This window comes from Rhinopithecus roxellana, chromosome 1 (genome assembly GCF_007565055.1).
Source record: "Rhinopithecus roxellana isolate Shanxi Qingling chromosome 1, ASM756505v1, whole genome shotgun sequence".
Lineage (NCBI taxonomy): Eukaryota > Metazoa > Chordata > Mammalia > Primates > Cercopithecidae > Rhinopithecus > Rhinopithecus roxellana.
This window is the reverse complement of record NC_044549.1, coordinates 67,338,854-67,362,258: the sequence shown is the minus strand read 5'-3', so window position 1 is coordinate 67,362,258 and position 23,405 is coordinate 67,338,854. Positions and strand designations below refer to the sequence as shown.

General features: G+C 35.7%; 1 protein-coding gene across 11 annotated transcripts in view; it reads right to left on the bottom strand.

The window, feature by feature from the left end:
* Nucleotides 1-23,405, bottom strand: part of CNTN6 (contactin 6) — a 304,648-nt gene that overhangs the window by 43,502 nt on the left and 237,741 nt on the right. For all 11 annotated transcript variants that reach the window (XM_010370744.2, XM_010370742.2, XM_010370743.2 and 8 more), the window contains one exon: nucleotides 2,312-2,439. In XM_010370744.2, the coding sequence (XP_010369046.2) occupies nucleotides 2,312-2,439 (128 nt within the window). The remainder of the gene's footprint in view (nucleotides 1-2,311; nucleotides 2,440-23,405) is intronic.

The following is a 23,405-nucleotide window of genomic DNA, read 5'->3' as shown; positions in this document are numbered from 1 at the left end:
CTCAGACCCTGAAAAATTGAAAACTGTCAGATTTTAGAGCAAGGAAGCCAGTATGAAAAGTATCCCTATGAACTAAGCTGTATAAGATAATAGCATTTTATTAAATCAATAAATATTTACTGGGCACATACAGTTCCCGACAATGTTCTAGGACTTATGGTTCATCATTGATTAAAACAAAAATCCCTGCCCTCTTTATGCTTCTGTTCTAGAAGGGAAGAAAAGACAAAAAACCATAAACATAATAACTAAGTCAGTTACACTTATCTCAGAAGATAAAAAGTGGTATGGAAGAAGAAAGAGTGGATCTGACTAAGGTAACAAGGAATGCCGAGTGGGATAATTTTGTTTCAACAACCTTAGCAAAGGACACTAGAAATGAACAAACAAAAATATAAGTCAGTTTTTTTTTTTAATTGAGCTATCTTGATTAATTATTTTTTTACTTGTGGAAAGAGCAGAGTACCTGGGGATTACGGTGTGATTTATGGAACTTATTTCTATCATAAGAACTAGAAAACTAACTTGCAGAACACATGGCTATATTACACATCCGAAATATGCAAATGTTACATCCAGAATGCAGTACAGTGGCTTCCGAGTTTCTCAGTTGATATTTTTGTTAGTCGTCAACTTTTATTTTTCTTTCATCAATTATCAGTGGACAATGAGTATTATGATGTCAAAAGTTTAAGAAACACTGGAGGAAGAGTGCCTATTCATTCTGTTCAATCTATCCATTAACTTTTGTTTTTCTTATCCTCCAGAGTGAAGAAATCCCCATCATTGTATTTTAGCAGCAAAACCATTGGCCCTGCTCCCAGATCACCAGTATTCTAAAGAAACTCTCTTTTAAAAACTACGTTGCTACTGCTGGTATTTTCTATCCTTTCTATTTCATGTTTTAATGCCCTCTGGATTTTTCCATACCTAGAAGATTTAACTGCAATGACTTTTTATCCTTCATCACATTTTAATCTTCTGCTGTAATAAAATTAGTGCATACTACCTACACCTTCTTAATTTGAAATGCTGTAATAAATCCCCTTTTTCCCCTTAAAGAACTTGTTATTTTTTCAAATATAAAGCATCCACATTTTTCAGTGCCTGAGTATTGCCAAAACTTTGCTGGAGAAATGGTCTGTTTTTAAATATAGCCATAGCATCTATCTTGAAACACTTAAGTCCATCTCTGTCTTAAAAATTGATGACAATACAATCTTAAGGAAGATAAGTTTTTCAAAATGTGCCACACTGGTTGGATTTTGATGCATCAAGTTTTATCAGTCACATTTCCCCAGAGTACTTTAGACAATTGTCATCATAATGTAATACACTTGAGACAAGTTGGCAGAAATATCCTCCAGGCTCAAAGGTGGGCGTTTATTTTCCTTGAGATATTTTAAATGATGGTTGAAGTGTAGCAGCTAACTACTTTTTATTGAATATATTTATTTTTAATGGAAAAGATGAGAAAGCACCAAATGCTGATTTTAATCATTTGGGCTTAATTAGCCGCTTAAACTGCTTTATCAAGAGAGCCATTTTTATCATCCAGGAGGCAATGAAATGATAGAAGTGATACAGCTTCCAGTAAACATACTAGTTTTATGAGCTGAGATTCAACAAAATAAAGCAGCAAAGATAAGGAACAGATACTTCTAATATTAATTATGTCCCTTGGTGATAAATGTAGGAACATTTGGATTGGTACTGATTTAGAAATCTTAAAAATAAACTATAGAATTTATCTCTAGAAATTGTATGAGTTTATCTGCTAACTGTGAGGAAAATACAATAATGATTCACATAGATTTCAGTTTTTTCTCTTTGAAAAGAACTGCTTATTAAAGGATGTGACTCTGCATTTCATTAGTTTTGTACCTGGAGTTATATAAACAAATTAGCCAGTTATGTATTTGGTAGCCTTATATACATGCAAATGTTTCATACAAAAATAAAGCTTCTGAAAGACATTTGACCAAAAAAATGTTATCCAGTGACTTTATCAAAACGTCCATGGCCCCTAACATTAAGGCTTATGTAAAAAGCCAAATAATTTAGGTGTAGGTTTTAACTCTAATTATATTCTGACAGCATTTTCGATTGTCAAAGTATTCACATCTACTATGGTATCCCATTGACAAAGTGTGCATGCTGTTAATGAGTACAGTAATGGATCTCTTAAACAAATTGTGAAATCAACTATTTCACATATACAATATGGTACAGGCTTGACACCATGATACAAGTCATGATACTCCTGCAGATTTACAATGTTCATCAAGCACAAATGAAGATAATGTGATACCTTTTACAATGAGGCTGCCAGTGTTCTTTGTGGTGCCAAACTGATTTGTGGCTATGCACGTATATGATCCAGCATCTGACCTGGTAACATTATATATCTTGAGGCTGCCATCCTCCAAGAGAAATATTCTAAAAAGAAAATACATAATTAATGGAAGTAAGGCTCTTCAACATTGGTAAATCATAAGTGCTTATTTTTATTTTAAAACTTTACTAAAATCATGGGTATATGTGATAATATGAATTGATTCCTTTCCTATTATTCTGTTCTTCATTGTGAGCTATCTCTGGGTCTACATATTAGAGTAAATGGCGTTTGCTTTTATTCTGACAAAATATTGATAATTATCATTTCTATAATTTGGATTGTCATTATTGATGTCAAAGCATATTAAAAATAAAATCAGGCCGGGCGCAGTGGCTCAAGCCTGTAATCCCAGCACTTTGGGAGGCCGAGACGGGCGGATCACGAGGTCAGGAGATCGAGACCATCCTGGCTAACACGGTGAAACCCCGTGTCTACTAAAAAATACAAAAATCTAGCCGGGCGAGGTGGCGGGCGCCTGTAGTCCCAGGTACTCAGGAGGCTGAGGCAGGAGAATGGCGTAAATCCGGGAGGCGGAGCTTGCAGCTGAGATCCGGCCACTGCACTTCCGCCCGGGTGACAGAGCGAGACTCCGTCTCAAAAAAAAAAATAATAAAATAAAATCAGTGCTTGATAGTATAATGTCAAGTTGCTTGATGAATAAGAAATGCAACTATTTACTGTATATTTTCCAAAGTCAACTCACTGGTGAAAATTGAACTTGGCCTAGGAGAAACGCAAGCCGATTTTCACAATTAGTCTGTGTCTTTTTAAACGTGGTTTGTCTTAGCATTTTTTGTGGCCACACAACAGGATGTTGAACCATGACAGTATTTGCCAGGTTTATTTGCCAAAGAAGTTCCCATCTTTCATAATATAATCCATATTAAATTTTCTCTGAAACTCTAGCATAGTCTAAAGCACAATGCCACTGAAATCAGAAAAAAAAAAACAAAACCGAGGTTTGTTCCCTGAAAAATTCACCATCAAATGTAACAAGAAGAGACCAAAAAAATGTAAAAACAAAAGGATTTGTCCAATTTTAGGCTACTATATTTTATATCTTACAAATGTAGTTACCAATCTTTTAAAAACGTTAGTAGGTAGGATTGTATCAAAATAAGTGACAACATACTAATTTTTAACAACAGTTTTAAAGGCAAAAAAGGCTAGACAATTTGCATGCATGCCGTATCCATTAACAATAACAAAATAGTATTTGCTGCATTGCAAACATATCATTGTTTCTAATATATGTATAACATGAAATGTAGCTAATATAATTAATTACTCAATTCGAAACACAGAGAATACAAGCCAACTACAATTTGTATGAAGCCAGCTTCTGATATTGGATTTATTATTAATAACAGATTCCAAATTCTGTTATCAGTGAGTGGAAGGAGCCACATCTGAATTTAGAATGTTCCATGGCATGTAATCAGATTTTTTTAAGTCATTATCTTAGAGTATTCCCCAATAGCAGACATTTAATGTCTTATTTAATTTCTGAGATGTCTAGTGTACTAGATCCCAATTTACATAAACAATTGAATTATGCCATTATTGACAGAGTAACAAAACTATTCTATTATGCAGCAAACACGGGCCAAATATAATTCTTTATCTGATTTCAATTAGAAGAAGTAAATGTGAAGAGGTAAATTAGAAGAGGTAAATGAGAAGCTTTTGGGTGCATCTACCCCTAACATTTAGAAATAACTAGGAATTTTGAGCAACACAGAAACCTGGACTATTGGCCAATAAAAACACATGACAGAAATGATATGTCTGCTGATATCTAAAGGCCACCAAGCAGATTTTCCAGCCACTAAGTCAATGCCAATGTTTATATTTCATATAATTTTTCACACAACTTCCAGAAAGGGATAATTCATGTGTGCAGTGGTACCCTGAGTATACTACCCCTCTCAGGCTCAGTAGGTCTTCAATGTTTGCTAAATTGAGTTGAAATTGCCATCATTGAGGCTGATTATTTCTTATGAAATTTTAATCAATACCTCAATATTTCTCAAGTGCTTACTACTGTTTAAGGTACTGAGAGAGCAAACTAAGAAAAGTTAAAATCTGCCCTAGACTAACTAGCTAAGTGGCAGAGAATGCAATTATATCTAATTATCCTAGTACTCATGCTTTTTCCAGAGCCTTTACTTTGCCTTACATTTAGTAAAACAGTTCTGCATGTTAATTATATGGTCCAAGAAGTTTCAGCAGAGTCATCACTACGTGCCTTAAAGATACTCCGTGTGTTTACTCCTCAAAATGTGGTCTTATCCCAGACCTAATGAATCAAACTGCATTTTCACAAGACACCCTATGCGCTGTAGTACATACAGTGACTAGTATGTACAATAAAGTTTGAGAAGTATTGACCTATTTACTATTAAACTTTAATCTGAAAAATTTTTCTTTACTTCAAAGTAAGACTACATCTTGCTTATGATCTTATAAAAATAATTTATAAAAGAATAATAACATACATTTTAAATGTTTTATAAAATTAACCAAACTAGTAAACAAATTGATTATGATTTATTAAAATAAACTTTAAAAATTCTCTCTGTTGATCTACGATATAGAAATTCAAAGATGTAATCATAACTAAAGATTTTATGGCATAACAAGCAGTACAGAGATTTGAATGTATCACTTAGATTTCTCCCTTAATTATTAAGAGATATTAAAATATAGTAAAAAATTAATTAATATAAACAGAATCAAACAACTTGATCATTGTCTCAATTTTATTAAGAAAAAAATTAAATAAAAACTATAAAATTAAGAATTTCCAGTTTTTTAACATATCTAAACATGTCTTAACAGAAATGATTTAAAAAAAACAAAAAGAAGGAACACTCAGTAAATATCAAACTGTACCAAGCAATTGGCATTTTCAGATAAGGCGAAACGCACGTGTAAGAATTAACTGGAACATTTTAATTGATGGTTTTGGTAACATTCATAGAGGAAGATTGATTTTTTCTATTCTTCTGTTAGAATATGCAAAAAAGATACTTTATCTCGAGGATTGGTAATAACATCTCAATGAAAGATATTAAAATATTCTACCTTCATTTGCTTCTCTGGCATTTAAGAAAAAAACACACAGAGCCAGAAATAAAGATAAGCTTGGCTATCTGTAAAAAACAGGAAAACCTGATAACAAAAATAGAGATTTGCATGAATAATTTGTAAAAAGCATATAGTTATAGGGAAAACAGCAAAAGGTAATACCATGAATACACATATGTATATTATTATATGAGGACTTAAGGTTGAAGTTATACTACTAATCTACAATGAATAATAAATATATGTATGGAAATTTGTGAGCACCATGAAATGACGGAAAGGCTTCCAAAAATTCAACAGCAGTTTAAATGCATGATTGAAGGTGGAGCAATGTTAAGATATTTTTTCCTTCTTAATCAGCAAGTACTTACTAAATGTCTACTGTGTTTGAAACAATATGATAGGTGTTACAATGGGGATGTGAAAAAAAAAGTGTTAGATATAAAAGGTACTCTTTTCCACATTAAAACTCATTATTATGCATTTATGGAGGTTATGACTTATTATAGGGAGCTGACTCTGCACAGGCTCTCTAGTAAGTGTGTAATAAATGTTAACTCATTGAATGCTTAAGACAAACTTCTGGGCTAGTTATTGCTTGCACCCATACTTTGTAAATCAGGAAACAGGCATAAAGAGAAGCAATAAGTGACTCAAGGTACCCACTAGATGGTGGAGGGCTCAGATTCTAACCGTATCTTTCTTTAGACCGGAAAACACTTATTTTAGCAGGTTCTCTTTCAGTTCATTTCCAAAACATAGTTTACTGATAGCAGAGTTACTAAAAGCAGCATAAATGTAATCTATATGTGTATGTACATATGTGTGTGTGTGTGTGTGTATACATACAATTTTATTTTTATAGAATGACCTTTAATATTGGAGATTTAAAATCTGACCTTCAGAGTCCAATAACTCTCTAAAATGTGATGGAACATTTGTGTGTGTACATGTATATACATTTTCTCAAGATTCTTAGCCTATGTGGCATCTTAAAGGCAGGCTTAATATCCATTCCCCTGCTATGGAAGAGAGTTTTCACCGTAAGTATCTTAACACGGGAGGCACTAATGATGGTCATGCTAATACTAAGGATTTTTTTTCTTCTTTTCTTGTGCCATCCTGTGCAATTACAGTGTAATTAGCAGAGTGGATAACAATGTGGGCTTTGAGGTCAAACAACTTATGACCGAATCTGAATCCCAACATTTGATTTTTGTATTACTGGGCCAAGTTAATTAATGGCCCAAGTCCTTGTTTTTCTTTCTGTTTTTGTTTGTTTGTTTTTTGTTTTTGTTTTCTGTCTATAGCATAGAAATACTAACATTACCTGTGTCACAGAGTCATGAGGATTAATTGATATAAATAGTTCAAAATGCTTAGCACGATACCTGACTCCATTAGCAGTCAATAGGTAGGCTTTTAATGAACCGATTTCTCATCCTGCCTAAGAATGTAGGCACATCGACAACTCCATGAGGAATAAACAACAAGGAAAGAAGAAATTGTTTTATCACACTGCATTTTGAACAAAGAGGCCTAACTACTACTATATACTGGGCTTTTTGAAAGGAGTCTAATGCCAGCAAAACTGTTCTCAGCATTAAGTTTCACTGCTTAAAATCCTTCCTTGAATTCATGCAACCTCTTGTCTGTGTTCTTAGCTACTTAATCTTTTTGATCTACAATGCTCTAATTTTTATTTTAGGAATGATGATGTGATTGTTGTGAAAGTTAAGTTAATTAAATGCTAGATATTAATCTAATTCTTATTCTTAGTTGATACTAATATTTGGTATTTTCTCTCCTCCAAGACTCCAGTTACTATTTCTGATTCTCACTCTGTTTGTTGCTCATGCCTAAGGTCTTCTTAAAATTCTTGCCTATGGCTGGACTCAGAAGTATGTTACGTGGCTTCAACTAAGCTCCAGTTGTCAGTCCCTAGACTCTCCTTGGTTTTGGCGTCACCAAATTCTGACATTTGACTTATGGTGTTGGTATGTTTCCTCCTTATTTCCTCAATAAGTTTAGTGATAACACCATTTCTCTCATGTCTTTATTCTCTAATATCCACCTAATTAGAATAATTTAACTGTTCACACAATTTAATAGAAAAATATTCTGCAAATTACCAAACCTCAGCATTCTGTTTAGATAGTTAAATCACAGGTTATAGAATTTGCATTTAAAGTGTTCTGTAAAATTAGAATTTAAAGGCATTTACATGTGTAGATATAGTATGACCATTCAACTAATAGAAAAATTAATACCGTTTGTATTGCACCATGCTATTCCTCTAATTCATTATGGGTCAAAATTCAGAAGAACAAGCTGTGTCTGACAGTTAAGTGACACTGGGTAGATTTTATAGTGGCTTTAGAATATAGAACATGCACAAAACCAAGCCAATAACATATAAACATTACAAGGTTAACTGATAAGTTGAAGGCAGACTTCTTAGAGCAGTTGAACATGCAACATTTTAATCTTCCCACTGTCAGGGAAGGTAGGTAGTATACACAGAAAACAAAAGTAACAGATGTTCTACCCTTTTGCCTGATTTTATACCTATTACCTTCTACTCAATGGGTCATAATGAATAGAACACCAGAAAGGAAAAGGATCACATCAAATCCACTTGGAGGGCTGCTTTACGTGCAGCATGTGCATCAAATTTTGTGTTATTTTAAGGAATTACATCAAGACCAATGTGGAATGTTTTTATCCTGTTTTCCTGGTGTATTAGTCCATTCAGTGTTGCTATATCAGACTGCCTGAGATTGAGTAATTTATAAAGAAAAATGGTTTATTTGGCTCATGATTCTGGTGGCTGGAAGGTTCACGGTTAGGCAGCTGCAGCTAGTGAGGTTCTCAGGCTGCTTCGACTCATGGCAAAAAGCAGAAAGAAACTGGTGTGTGCAAAGAGGTCACATGGCAAGAGGGGAAGCAAGAGAGAGAGACTGAGGAAGCCAGACTCTTTTTAAAATGCTCTCTAGCAGGAACAAATCTATTCCCAAGAGAGCAAGAACTCACTCACCCCAGGGGGAGGGCATTAATCTATTAAGGAGAGATCTGTCCCCAAGGCCCAAACAGGCTCCACCTCCCAAAATTGCCACATGAAGGATAAAATTTCAACATGAGTTTTAGTGGGGACAATCCATATCCAAACCATAGCACCTGCATTGCATGAACTAATACCTGTTCATAATTATTTCAATACAGTAGAGATTAACATTCACATTCGTTTTTGTCACTACAGCAAATCTAATATCTACAGAATACTTAATTTATTTACATATAGAAAACAGATCTGTACATGTAGATTCCAAGGTGTGAATAGAAAATAAGGAATGCTCCAGATTTTTTGTTTGATATCAGCCATAACTTAGTGCAAAGTTTGAGGACAAAAAGGATTAGAAATAGCTAAATTTCTTAAACTAAAAAAAAAAAAAAAAAAAAAAAACTGGGTCATTGGGCAATTATAATTTCTTATTGCTGAAACTAGAGCAATACTGCTATTTTTATAGTTAGATTATTAACTGGAGTATTGCTTCCAGTTCTGTCTAAAGATAATGCTGTAGACCATGAAATTTTAATTGACTCTAATTTTACTGATATTTGGAAATCGTAAAATTGATTTGATTAAAATGAGTTAGATAAGAAGTAGAAATGTGGGTATAAATTCTTCCTGTTCACAATTTAAGTTTTAGGTAAAATCTCCCACTGGAATCTATTTTAGATCAAATACTGATATTGTGGTAAAATGTCCCACTGGAATCTGTTTTAGATCAAACATTAATATCGCATTTTAATGATTTTTCACATATTATACTTATGGTGTAATATCTATGCTAATCTCACTGTCATTTAATAAGCTATCTTTTAAAAATTTCTTATTTTAACAAACCACAGAAAAAATCAATCTACAAGCAAGTAAATTACAAAGTTTGCTCATTTAAATCAAAATAAAGGTTGTCCTTTCCATCATTTTGTGTCAATAACTTTAATTACAAGTAATTGTATGACTGGGCATGGTGGTTCATGCCTGTAATCCCAGCACACTGAGAGGCCAAGGAATCACTTGAGGTCAGGAGTTCGAGACCAGACTGGCCAATATGGTGAAACCCCATCTGCACTGAAAATACAAAAATTAGCCGGGTATGGTAGTTCGTGCCCGTAATTCCAGCTACTCAGGAGGCTGAGGCAGGAGAATCACTTGAGCCCAGGAGGTAGGCCAAGATGGTGCCACTGCACTACACAGCCTGGTGGACTGAGACCCTGTCTCAAAAAAAAAAAAAAAAAGTAATTGTACATAAGTAGTTATACACAAAAAAAATCTGATACCCAAAATTCAAAGATTTAATCAATGGATTAGTGAAAACCTAATTTATAATTCCTTATAAGATTGTCAATGTAGTAAAAATGAAAAAAAAGCAAAAGAGATAGACATGAAGTGAAAATGAAGTACTATCTCAAGAGAGACAGGATAGAGGGAACAGAGGAAAAAATCTAAATCTGGCCACTGTACCAAATAATGTAGATCACATTTGCCGCAAAGCACATGCACAGACAATTGCTCATCAGTTCTGAACAAGAGGAAACACATATCGAAAAATTCAGGAAAATTTATAGAAGGGACTGTTAAATATTGTATTCATCTATTTTTTTTGTCTGACTTTGGGGAAAGAACACAAATATTTATTTTCAGGGAAGAGTTGTGTGAGTCCCAAAGAGGAAAGAAATGTTTATAATTTGCAAATCTTTCTTTGAGTACCCTCCTTCACAGAACCAGCCAGACAAAAGCCTAAACTCTCTTCTCCTCATATCTAGCAGAGGTTTTGCTCTCCAATCTGCTTGTCTGAATCCCATTCACCCTCAAAAACCTATTTTGATTCCCAGTGCTTCAGACACACTTTATGAATCTTTTCGGTTCTCTCAGTTCCACTGACTGTCAAAGGTTCAGGTAATGCAGCTCTACCAGCAAAGGGGCAGTTAGGTAAATAAATCCCTTTTTCTTTCCTTCCACAGACTGTTCCCAAATGGTTTCTCTCTACAGCCTGTCCGGAAGCAACCTATGTGGCTGACAACCTAAGATGCCAAGCTACCAGTGATGTGCCTGTGGCTTGAAGTGAGGCAGCAGCTGTGCAGTAAGATACAATCATTCATTGCGGCCCTGCAAGTGGACCTCCCTGAGAAGCAGAACCGAACACTGTTTCCTGGGGAACCCCACCAGGGTTTACAGCTTTCTCTAACACACCCTTCTCCAATCACTACTGTTCAAGATACGCTCTTTCTCCTCACATCGAAAAATTGAGAGGCAGGGAGATTCAATAACTAACTTAACCATAGCCCTGATAAAGGTCTTCTGATATGCAGTCAGTGTTTTTTCCACTGAGTCACTGTCTAAATCATTTTACTGTCTTGTACTTTTAATTTTCTTTTTAGATAAGTTTTTGTTCTCCAAATATGCTGTAAAAGCTAAGGTTTGTTTGAGGCAGGTGATACAGGGATTATAAGACCATGGACTCTAAAGTCAGATTACTTTGAATATGTGCCTGGGTTTCCCTTTTTGGCCATGTTAATTTAGGAGCAGTTGCTTGATTTCTATGCCAACTTTATATAGAATGGAGATATGAGTAGTAATAACATCATCATCTTGTTTTGAGAATTAAATGCATTATGCTATATATATAGAGAGAGAGAGCCTAGAGCATAATGGGTGTCCCAAGATAGTAACTAATATTCTTTATTTGTTTATATTCTCCAGGAACTCCAACAATTAGCAGGTACTTAATAAATATGCATTTTTTTCTGATTGCATTTACTGTTATTCAGTCTTTTCTTTCTAGACCCAGATGTATATTTGTCAATATTATCAATAAAATCAGTCCCCTAACAGAAAGCGATTTAGTCAAACAACCACCTTGTTTATAAGTATAAATAAGGAGTATAAACTTTATACTTAGAAACAATGTGGTTATTTAATGATTGAAGTGACTTTCTGTTAGTCTGCTGATGCTCCTTAAAGCAGTACAAAAGTTGATGCAAAGAAATGGAGTTGGCCTTTGAACAATGCAGTGGTCGGGGTGCCAACTTTCTCACAGAGTTGAAATTCCACCTGTAACTTTTGACTCCCCAAAATCAACTACTAATAGTTTCCAATTGACCAGAAGCCTTACTGATAACATAAACAGTCCATGAACAAGTTTTGTATGTTATATGCATTATACAATGTATTTTTACAATAAAACCAGCTAGAGAAGATAACATGTTACTAACAAAATCATAAGGAAGAGAAAACATATTTACTATTTATTACGTGGAAGTGCATCACAATAAAGTTCTTCATCATCTTGACATTGAGCAGGCTGAGGAGAAGGAGGAAGAGGAGGGGTCTAGTCTCACTGCCTTAGGAGTGGCAAAGGTGAAAGAATTGGAGGAGGTGAAAGGAGAGGCAGGAGAGGCAGGCACACTCAGTATAACTTTTAATGAAAACAACTCAAGTATAAATAGACCTGCGCGGTTCAATCCCCATTGTTCAAGGGTCAACTCTACATTCAAATCACTAGGAAAAGAGTCGGTGTATAAAACAAATCGTAATCATTCTTTTGTTCAGTTCTGATCATGAAACTAAAGGGTATAATACAAGCCAGAGTAAAATGTTTTTAATTATTATGACAATATAGACCCTGTTTATTGGTTCCTAAACATTCATCTGACTCACAGAATTGTTACAGTAAGACCTCTAGTATTTTTTTTAGCCACTGTCCTAGCTCCAGGCAAAAACTAGTGTTGCTCTGGGCACCTGTATCGAGTTATATTAGGCATAGTGTAATTAAATCTATATGGGCAGTAGGAAGAGGGAAAGGAAAAGAAACAAAAATGAAAACCTACATGAAGTGACATCATAAAAAGGTAACAAATAAATCCAATTTGCTATGTTTTGCTGGAAAGCAGATGCTTATAAAAGAAATAGACAGACCAGGCAGGGTGGCTCACACCTTTAATCTCAACACTTAGGAGGTCAAAGCGGGCAGATCACTAGGCCAGGAGTTCGAGACCAGCCTGGACAACATGGTGAAACCCCTTCTCTACTCAAAATACAAAAATTAGCCAGGCATGGTGGCGCTCGCCTGTAATCCCAACTATTCCAGAGGCTGATGCATGAAAATTGCTTGAACCCAGAAGGTGGAGGTTTCAGTGAGCCGAACTCAAGCCTGGGTGAAAGAGTGAGACCACAAACAAACAAACAAAAGAAATAGACCTGAGTAATTTTATGTTACTTGTTTTTGCAACTCTCAACAAAATCTAGAAATACATATTTTTAACATTAAATAGCTAAGGATATACTTCTCATTAACTGATTTTTCAAGGATGATTCAGGGTCTTAGGTAGTTAACTGAAAGGGTTTTATCAGCAAATAGTTGTTCAGAAAGGTTATCTAGATATTAGAAATAGACTCAAATACATTTTAATTTAAATGAGAATGTTACTGGTGCCAGTTTCTACTTTTTCAGAATTCCTAGTGTCTGTAATTGTATTTACAACTAGTGTGTAGTTACTGGAGTGAACAAATGATTCAATCTTAAGTCTTTGGATCAACTATCTTAAACTCTAAAGAAGAAAGCAAGCATCAAATATTCAGACTTCTAAATGTATCAAAATGTGTCTCCTTGTTTAATATGCACAAATAATTGAAGTGTCATCTTTGTAGTGGCTGACACAACACAGACAGATTCAGGGTGACTGAATTATGGCACAAATTAGGAGATGGTAGGTAAGAGCAGTTGCTAAATAACGTAATTATTTGGTTCCATGATGTGTCTTTATTCTGATGGCATGCCAGAATGTGTTGCTATGCTGACTCCCATAAAATGTTAAGGAAATACAATTTAACATTAATAAAACACATCAGATGGAAAGCCCAACTAAATTAATCCAGTGAAATAGGCCAAAGAGAAATATTTAGCTTTTCAGTAGAAAAAGGGAAAGATAGAGTGTCTCCATTCGCTGCAGCATTTTGGGATGCCTGAGAAAACACAAAAGATAATTAATACAGATTCATATGCTAACATGCCTTACAGCCCAAGTAAATCAAAAGCAAAGATGAGAAAGTACGAAGTTGGCAAATGATTCAACAATTTGTGAATGCAGGACTTTAAAGAAACAAATTAAAAAAAAAAAAAACAAAACAAAACAAAAAAACCAAAAAACTATGCTCCTAAAGTAACTAGAGGAGAACCAATTGAAAATACAGTGGAGGAGAGAGTTATGCAGAACATAATGGAGAAATCTGAACATTGTGAGGACATTCTGGCTATGCTATTATTACATTTATGACTATGAACCTATTGTGTGATTTCCTCAGGGCTTTGAGGTTTTATAAATGTTGTTTCTGCTGAAAACTTCGGGATAGACAGATGAGATTCAAGTCAGATGACCTTAAACCAGCAACTTGAACCTTAAGGTTCTCAGCGTCCTTCACATATAAAAAGGTGAGAGAACGGGACTGGAACACTAATGATTATTAACCCTTTCACTCTAGCTCCCTGTAATCTGGTGATTTCAGAACATGAGTATCTGAAAACTTGAGTATCAAGATTGAACACAGTTTTGAAAGTGAAGGATGCTAGTGGAATTTCCAATCCTGGATTCCCTTTGGCTACTGAATTACAGCATTCTTCAGAGTCTACAAAATTAGGTTTACAAAAGTGACTGAGAATAGGGGACCAAACTGGGTATGACACTTTGTTAACTTTAATTCTTTCTTCTTCGTTATAATACACAGTTTTATAACTATTTTAATTCCTTTGTGGAGCTTAGCAACTTTATACCTGTTTATTGAATTTGCATATCTATCTCTCCATGCCATCAAAAATTACATTGGATGTTACATTAAAAATCCAACCAGTCCGCCGGGAGCGGTGGTTCATGCCTGTAATCCCAGCACTTTGGGAGGCCGAGGCGGGCGGATCACGACATCAGGAGGTCAAGACCATCCTGGCTAACACCGTGAAACCCTGTCTCTACTAAAAAACAGAAAAAATTAGCTGGGCCTAGTGGCGGACACCTGTAAGTCCCAACAACTCGGGAGGCTGAGGCAGGAGAATGGCGTGAACCTGGGAGGCAGAGCTTACAGTGAGCCAAGATCGCGCCACTGCACTCCAGCCTGGGCAACAGATCGAGACTCCATCTCAAAACAATAAAAAATAAATAAATAAAATAAAGAATAAAAAATAAAAAAATCCAATCAGTCTTTTGAACATTGTGTATTCAGTATGCTGCGCCACTGAAAGGACTGAATTTTTTGTATTGATGTGAATAAATAAGACTCCCATCTTTCAGTATTTGGACAACATGTTGATTTATTCTATACCTTTTAGCGACATAAAGATAGAGCTTTACCTTGCATATCATTATTTGCAGAAGTTTTTTTAGTATAACTGTGAAGAAACGAAAAAATGTATATATTGTGAAGGACTGCCTTTAGTTCCACAGATGGACACTATAATTCACCAGAAATCTAATTAAGATCCTGCAGTATGATGTTTAAGATTATACAAGGCTTTGGAGTCAGATCTTCTCAGAACTGAATGTTTTTCTGTCACTTACTGGTTGTAGTATGATACTTAACTTCTCTAAGCCTTAGTTTTACTCATCTAAAAATATGAATAAATGCCTCACATAGGTATATTGTAAGAATTCAACGAAATGATGTATCAAATATCTTAACACATTATCTGCCTTTGATGGATACCATATCAATGGATATATCATCATCATTATTATTCTTATATAGTGAAACTCAGGGTTAAATATGGGGAGGACAGATTTCTAGCTGTATTTGGTTAATTTAATTGGAGACAGAATTAAAATATATGTTATTAGGTACATCCAAGCATTCCTTGAGTAGTTGAAGAGTCAATTCTTGGATGCTTCACAAAATGATTTGAGTCTCCTTTACTGCATTTAGAGGACTCATGGGAGAAGTGTGTCTTGTATTGAGGAAGGGAACTCTGTACCCAAAATTCTGAAATGACACCTAGTCTGGATACCAAATACAGAATAAGACAGTCACATAATAAGCCTGTACCTCCTACTTTTATCTTCCAGGAAAAATTTTCACTCACTCTTCAACTGCCAGATCAGTTACTTCCAACCTGTTGAAGCCTCTCTAGACTCCTGTAAGCCAAGTTAGTGAATTGCCCTCACTCTCTTCACGTTCACCACGTGTTGGTGGTGACACATACCCCACTGTCTTGGAGCTGTGGACTTGTCTGTCTTCCCCAGGAGATTCTGAGGTCATTCAAATGTATAAACCCAGAATCTTTCACAAGGCCTGTCAAATTGGTTGCCACTGTACTTATAAATACGTGAATAGTTTGACAAGCCACACTTGAGACTCACATTTGTCACTTCAAATTAGTAGTCCTCAAACTATGCTCCCTGGAGAGCTAGGGGATTTCTAGGGCACACCATGGAGCTTTAGGGTGAGAGGAAATGAAGAGGGCATTGAGTGGGGTTCTGGTTCTCCCTCCAGGACATTAGCCAGATTAGTACAATTTTATCTGTGGTATGAAAAGTTTTCTTGCATAAATTTGATTTGAAAACAATTTTTAAAAGTTCTACTATGGTAAAAAAGAAAAATAAAATTGAAAAATTCTAGTCAGTGGCTAAAAAAAAAAAAAAAAGTGCTCTGACAGCTTCACTGCTTGTTTAGAAGATATTAACAAGACTGATTTCTACATTGTTACTCCAGCTTTTATTTCTTCACCTGGATTGTCATAGACAGCAATTCTCTTTCTAATGATTTATTTATTTATTTTTTAAATACACTCACTGGCATTAGAAGGTGTGGGTGGAACAAATATCTGTCATCAACCGTTTGCTTTTTAAGTAAATATAAAAGGACATTATACTTTAAAATATATCAAGTAACCACTTCATTTCTCAAAAATCAAACCAAGAACAAAGGTCATTTGTATAAATTACATGAATAATTGACCTTTTCTGTCTATAAAATTATTGCTGTTGAATATTTATGTAAAATTTTGAAGAGACAAATGTCACTCAGAAATTAGAAGCAAGAGGTAAAAGTAAGTAGACACCATTCTAGAGCCAATTATATTCATATTTTCAAAAAGTGAGAGAACTAAGGATTTACATCTCTTCAACAGTGAAATAGAATGAATGGCTGAACTGTTAGGATAGGAAGCAAAGTTCTGGGGTGGAACAGAGATAAAATGAAGCACATTTCTATTTAAGCCGAATGTATGTACCAAACCAGTGCTCCTCTAGGTAGTATTCAACAACTTCAGCCTCTCTTGAAGGCAGAGGTAGTGAACTTATACAAATTCAGATTCCTTAACCTATTCCACACCTACTAAATCAAAATCATGGCCACAGCTCTGGGATCTGCATTTTCCACAAGATTCTTATGGTGTATGATCAAATTTGAAACTGATACAGCAGCCCATGAATTCACGGCCACTCTACAAGGAAGCCTACCCATTTTCTGTTGTAAGATACTGTTTAAGAATTTATAAGATGTTATTTATTTTGTGAAACTTCTTTGCTTTCTCCTATTTACCCTTGGTTGAAAGCCACAGGATGTCATTACCCATCACAAAAACATAGGAGAGGGACTACAGCAGTAACAGGCCAACATAAGGCAGCGGGGGAAAACAGCACACATCGACTTAGGCAGGCTGGATTTAAAGGCAGGCTTTATATCTTTAATGAACTGGAGCTTTTTCAGACCATTGCAGTCGGGTGGTTCTGTAGGCACTGTGTGAGAGGTGAGTGCCCCAGACCAGTGGAGGTCAGTGGGGATAAAGAAAGGAGAATTGGATGGCAAGAGGGGAAAATGAAAACAAGACTGACAGGGGCACACACAGGATTTTAGCTTGTTACATCTTCATGTGACACAGGCAAGACTATCAGATGGCTCTTGACATCTTCAACATGTATTCCCTTGGAAAGACTCACCTTAACAAGGCTCTCAGGAGTTGAGTACGAACGATTTAAAATTTTATTACAAAGAGGCAGCACAGAAGGGAGATTGTAATAAGCCTAGCATTATGCAGACTGTCATTCTTCCTTAAATATGGGAACATATGGTTCATTTGCCTATTTGATACTCATGCTACCTGATGTACTAAGCACTATTACATTAAGTAGTTGGTGATACAAAATAAAATTAAGTTTATTTGCTTGTTCCATTAGGAAGCTCTGCAAGGAGGAGGAAGAGATAGAGAAGCCTGCTTTGCAGTTACTGCACAATGGTTAATGTTGCCTTGAAAAGGCATGTGCAACGGAGATATTTTATTAAGACTGAGCACTTGCAGGTAAAGGCAAAAGTAAAAGGAACAGTAATAATTTAGAAGGTAGATATTGTAAAATATATAGAGAAGTGTCAGACAGGGAGGAAGGATCATATAATTGGCTGTCTTGCATTCTGGCCGCCAGACTCCCGTTAGCTGGTGCCTCCACAAGATAAGATGATCAGAAAAACCTCCAATAAGGAAATGTGATGGTAGCTAAGTACTGGGCAACGGCTGTGTAACTAGAAGAACTGCTTTGTCTACATGACTTAGCTATGAGAATAATAAAGACAAACTAATTTTTTTCCTGTCCCTTTTGTGTGTCAGGCATTATGCGAATGGTTTTCAAACAAGTCTTCCCAAGGGGACCTCTGTACGCATGAAGAAATGAAAGATCCAGTGACTTGCTCAATAACTAGAACTTCTTTCTTGTCACAGGGAATTCCCTGGTCCTTTCTCTCATTGTTATTTCTCTGTCATCTCCTTCTCTCTTACTTTGGCTTCCTTCTCCCGCTTTCCATGTTCCCTACCATCTTTACACCTTCCTTGTGTAGTTCTCACACGATGGAATAGGGTGCCCAAGAGGAAGGTGTCTGGGCATTGTGGAGCCAGGCAGGTGGAAGTGCAGTGGGTCTGCTCTAAATTTGAGGTTTGAAGGCAAAAATATTGAAGAAGCACCACTTGTTCAATAATTGAATAAGACTCCAATTCACCTAATGGGTTCACTCTTTCCCACAAGGTACATGCATTTGCCAAGTGCCCAGGGCCACACAGGTTTTAACAGTAGCATTATTGTAGGATAAATCACACAGAATGCATGATTTGATAACACCTGTCTGCAAATATATATACTTGGGGTAAGCAGGTAAAGGTAATGGAATTGGTTCCCAGAGAGTCCAGCTGTCCGCTTATTTCAGTTCTGGGGAATATGATCACATTCTGAAACCAATTGCCAAGGGGTAGACTCACTATAATTGAGTTAGTTTGATTCTCTGTAAATTTTAAAATGCTTTTGTATTTAACTTTTTGAGATTACTAGGTTAAAAATGATATGAATTTAATCATATAATCGGTGACAACTGTGATCCTCAGAAATATATCTGAATAGGAAAAAAAATGTGCTTTAACGTTCTGAGATATGTAAAGTGCCTGGTACACCATCTAGCATATAGAAGGTGCTTAAAGTGGTTATCATCATTATTAATGAGAATTTTTCTGACTTTTAGCTGAATTTTATTTTATTTAATTTATTTGATTTTAAGAAATCAGGACAAAGTACAGTAGATGTTTTTTAGGAAAATGGGAGAAAATGCTGTCAATTACTTATAGATTCAGTTTTTTTTGTTTGTTAGTTTTTTGAAACAGGGTCTCCCTCTGTTACCCAGGCTGGAGTGCAGTGGCACAATCATGGCTCACTGCAGCCTCAACGTCCTGGGCTCAAGTTATTCTCCCACTTCAACACCCCCACATCTCAACCATTAGCTGGCACCACAAGGTTGTGCCACCATGTCCCAGCTCATTTCATTTTTTTATTTTTTTGCAGAGACACGGTCTTAGTATGTTGCCCAGGCTGGTCTCGAACTCCTGAGCTCAAGCAGTCCTTCTACCTTGGCCTCCCAAAGTGCTGGGATTATAGGCATGAGCCACTGCACTCGACCAGATTCAATTGTATAATACTATTCTTCCAATAATAGGACCAAATTTCTTTTCTCCATCTCTTTGTTTTTATTGTTGCTAGCTTGTATGTCCACTATGAGCAAACCCCAGGTAATTCAGGCATTGTATTTAACGCTGCCTGTCAGAGAACAGCATTGAACTGTCTCTCCAGTGGGTTAACATTTCCTATTAAATTCAGGAGGTGATTCCTGAATAAGTAGCCAGCAGTCACCGGGCATAAGGAGGCAAATCCAGGACTTTGATTTCTGTCAGTTCACTTGCTAAGTAGATCCACAAGGAAAAAAAAGAAGTGATTAATCAAACTTAGCAGATGTGGAATTGATTCCCTCAGTTGCCTGAGAATGCCTTGCAGAGATAAACTTAATCTGTATTCATCCTGATTTTCCATGGTTGTGCCTTGATTGCCAGAGGTAAGCATTCACAACTGGGATATGCATACAAGTTACAATGACAGCAATAAATACATCCAATGTAGCAGTGTGTGTACAGCTCACCTGTCCTTCCACACACATTATTTGAGTCTCATATAACCTCACCAGAGAGACAAGTACTATTTTCTCTGAAATGAACCAATTGAGAACCTGTGAAGTTAAAGGACTTGCTAGAAGTTATCAACTAAGAAGCAGAATTGGGTCTTTAACCCATATCTTTTACTTCAAATAACTTTAAAGAAAAATATTATCATAAGAAAGGACAAGAAGCATGTTATATGTCATGTGGCTATCTGGCTTAACATTTTATCCCCAGCACCCAGTTAGGTTATAATAGGTGTTCAGCAAATATTTGCAAAATGAATGAAGGAATTAATAAATGAATAATCATACCACTGGTCTATTAATTATTAAAATTTTTGGCTTAGCTGAAAAATCTCTAAAGTTAGTTAAACAAATTAAATTTTAACTTTTATTAATTTAGCAACACAGAAAATATTTATTGAATGTGTGCTATATTCCAGGTTTGTGGTGGATGCTAGGCCTATAACGGTGAATTAAAGAATGGTGCTCGGTGCCTTCATGGAGCTTACAGCCTAGCTGATAGGGCTCTCTGTAAACTCTGAATCCATCCAACCGAATCATTTTAGCTGTTTTGACAGTTCACAGCAATTGCCATGTTTGGCTCAGTCACTTGGTCACCCAAGCAAGTCATTAAAACATATATAAAGTTATAACTAAGATAGAACTTTCAATTTCAACCTCCTGGGCTGCGGTTTGCAATTGATTTCTAAAATGTAATCTCTGTGCAAGCAGACACTACATGAATATAGTGTTTCATATTTCTTAAAGTTGTTTTCATATTATTTCATCTTAAGATAAATCCAGGAAACAGTGGCCTAAAAAAAAAAAAAAAAAAAAAAAAAAAAAGGAGTCTAGCAATTTTACTCAAGGTCATGCCACTTATCAGTGATGGATCTGAGACCACAACCCGTGTTTTCTAATTCCCAGTGCTTCCTGGTTCTCCTGCAGGAATATGCCTTTTGCTTCTCTTCAATATAAGTGCTATTTCTAAACCACTGGTGGGTCTACAAAGAATGAGACAGATGCTGCATGACCATCCATTCCTAGCAGGAAATCAGGCAGTCTTCGGACTCTGTAATGCCATCTACCTATTTTTGGCTCAAGAAATACTTTTCTCCTCTGACAGGCTACTATAAATATAGATCCTTGCTTTAGGAACAGAACTCTTAAAACAGCCAAGACTTCAATTATGGCACATAGGCTAATAAGAAATATGTTCACTGTATTAAGAAATGTTACTTAAACTGAATTATCAACACATCAAATTACGTTGAGTCATGTGACAACAGCCTTTCAAAAACTGAAGAGCTGAGTGTATTCTCCATTATCCATAGAGAGGAAAAGACGTGAATACAGAGATGGAGGACTTGGTACCAAGTCTAAGCTTCTTCACTTACTAGCTGTGTGATGGAAGCTGTTTCAATTTATGTAAGACTAGAAGAAATTGTCAAAATATATATACTGCCACCCTTTTTTATAAGTCAGCAATTCAGTCTGATTACTTTGAATAGGTTTCTTTAGAGCCCTCTCAACCATCTCTAGGTAGTTATACTTTATTGGCTGCAAGAGTTAGTGACAATGAAATTTCAAAGTAGACAGTACCATATAGAAGTTTTATAACAGAAACTAAAAATGTACATTTCCTCGCATAGGTATTTCCAAGGTCAAGAACTAGAAACTATTTCTACTTGGAATCATTGTAAAATTTTGAACTTTTTTTCTATATCTGACTCTTTCATTCTTTGTATATATACAACTATGTCATGTTTTAACAGAGGTATGAGATGGTAGAAGATATATATATATATATTGCTATTTGAGTGAAATAATCTGTCTGGTGTGGCATTAAAAAATGTTTACTGGGCTCAGTGTTCTGTGTTTGAGTTGAGGATTTTGCACTGTAAATTCAGAAAATGGGCTACAGTATCTCTAGTGCTCCTTGCAAATATAGCATTGAACAGTGTATGTACACATGCAATAACCCTTGCATTTGTAATCAGATCTAAAGATAAATTGCCCAGTCAGCCTTTATGCACAATACTCTGTCCCTGACTCCTAATGTATTTAATTTTGTTTGCTTTGGAAATCTGATGCCAATTCCTAAACAACCATCTACCCACACCCCACCCACACATACATTCATACGTACATACTCAATCAAATAAACTTCTTTATGTATTCAGATATAAAAAAACATATTTTGTGAAATTAACTGCTATTTTAATATTGTCTTTGTCAAAGCTTTCTTTAATATTGTCTTCTTAAAGGCATGACAATTTGAAATCTAAATGTAGGTACTTTGCTAGGAGTTAGGATCTGCTCTGTCAACACTCTTTTGAAAAAGAAGAGGGGGTTCTGATCAGGGAAAAAAGAATTTGGCTACCATCTAATGGTTCAGACCAAAGATGTAGAAGAAATAATCAACCTTGGGCCTGAACAGGCTTGAAGAAACCATTTGAATTTCTCTCCTCTTTTAGGAAAATGAAGTACTTCTAATTCATTTTACATATGAAGGTCTATAGAAGACAAATGACTTGCCCAAAGTAACGCTCTCAATAGGGTGTGGGCTGAAATCTTTTTAGTATCTCACAACACATCTATAGTAAACAGCAGTGCTGCTTCTTGCCCTTCTTGCTTCCTCTCCTTCTTTCTTTCCCCCTCTTTCCCTTCCTTCCTTCCCTCCCTCCTTCATTCCTTGCTCGCTCCTTCCTTCCTTCCTTCCTTCCTTCCTTCCTTCCTTCCTTCCTTCCTTCCTTCCTTCCTTCCTTCCTTCCTTCCTTCCTCTCTTTCTTTCTTTTTTATCACTACTCTAACTTTTTACCTCAATCTGTTTGGAAGTCCCATGATAAGACTATAAAAAAGGCAATAGGCCAACACAAACAGAAGCATAGATGCTGTGTTTCTCAACAAACAGCTTGAAGCCATGCACTTAACAAAGCCAGTCAGATCAGATGGCAACAAAAGAAGGGACAGGCTAGAAAGTGTGCAGGACATAGACTCATGGAGTTGACTGTGCGACCTTTTGAAAATTACTGCTCAGTGTAATCTCTACCAGGTGGAGATGTAGTGACTGTAATTACTACATTCTGCTACAGCTCAATTATTTTCAACTTTTAAGAATGCACAGTCAGGAGATTGTTTGTTTGTATGTATGTTTTCTTTTGTTAAGACCTGCAGTGAAACCCTAAAGCAATGAAAGGATAGAATGAAAGAATAATGTATAAATAGAACTCACAGGGTTCATTCCCTTAATCACAGAGAGACAATGCTGAACTGATATGACTATTAGTAACTGTGGTGAGGTTAAAATGACCCCAAATTTATTCTATATGGGGCTAAACAAAATAAAACAAAAACCTGAGAAGTTTTTAAAAAGCAATTTCCCTCGTGCTTTTTTTTTTT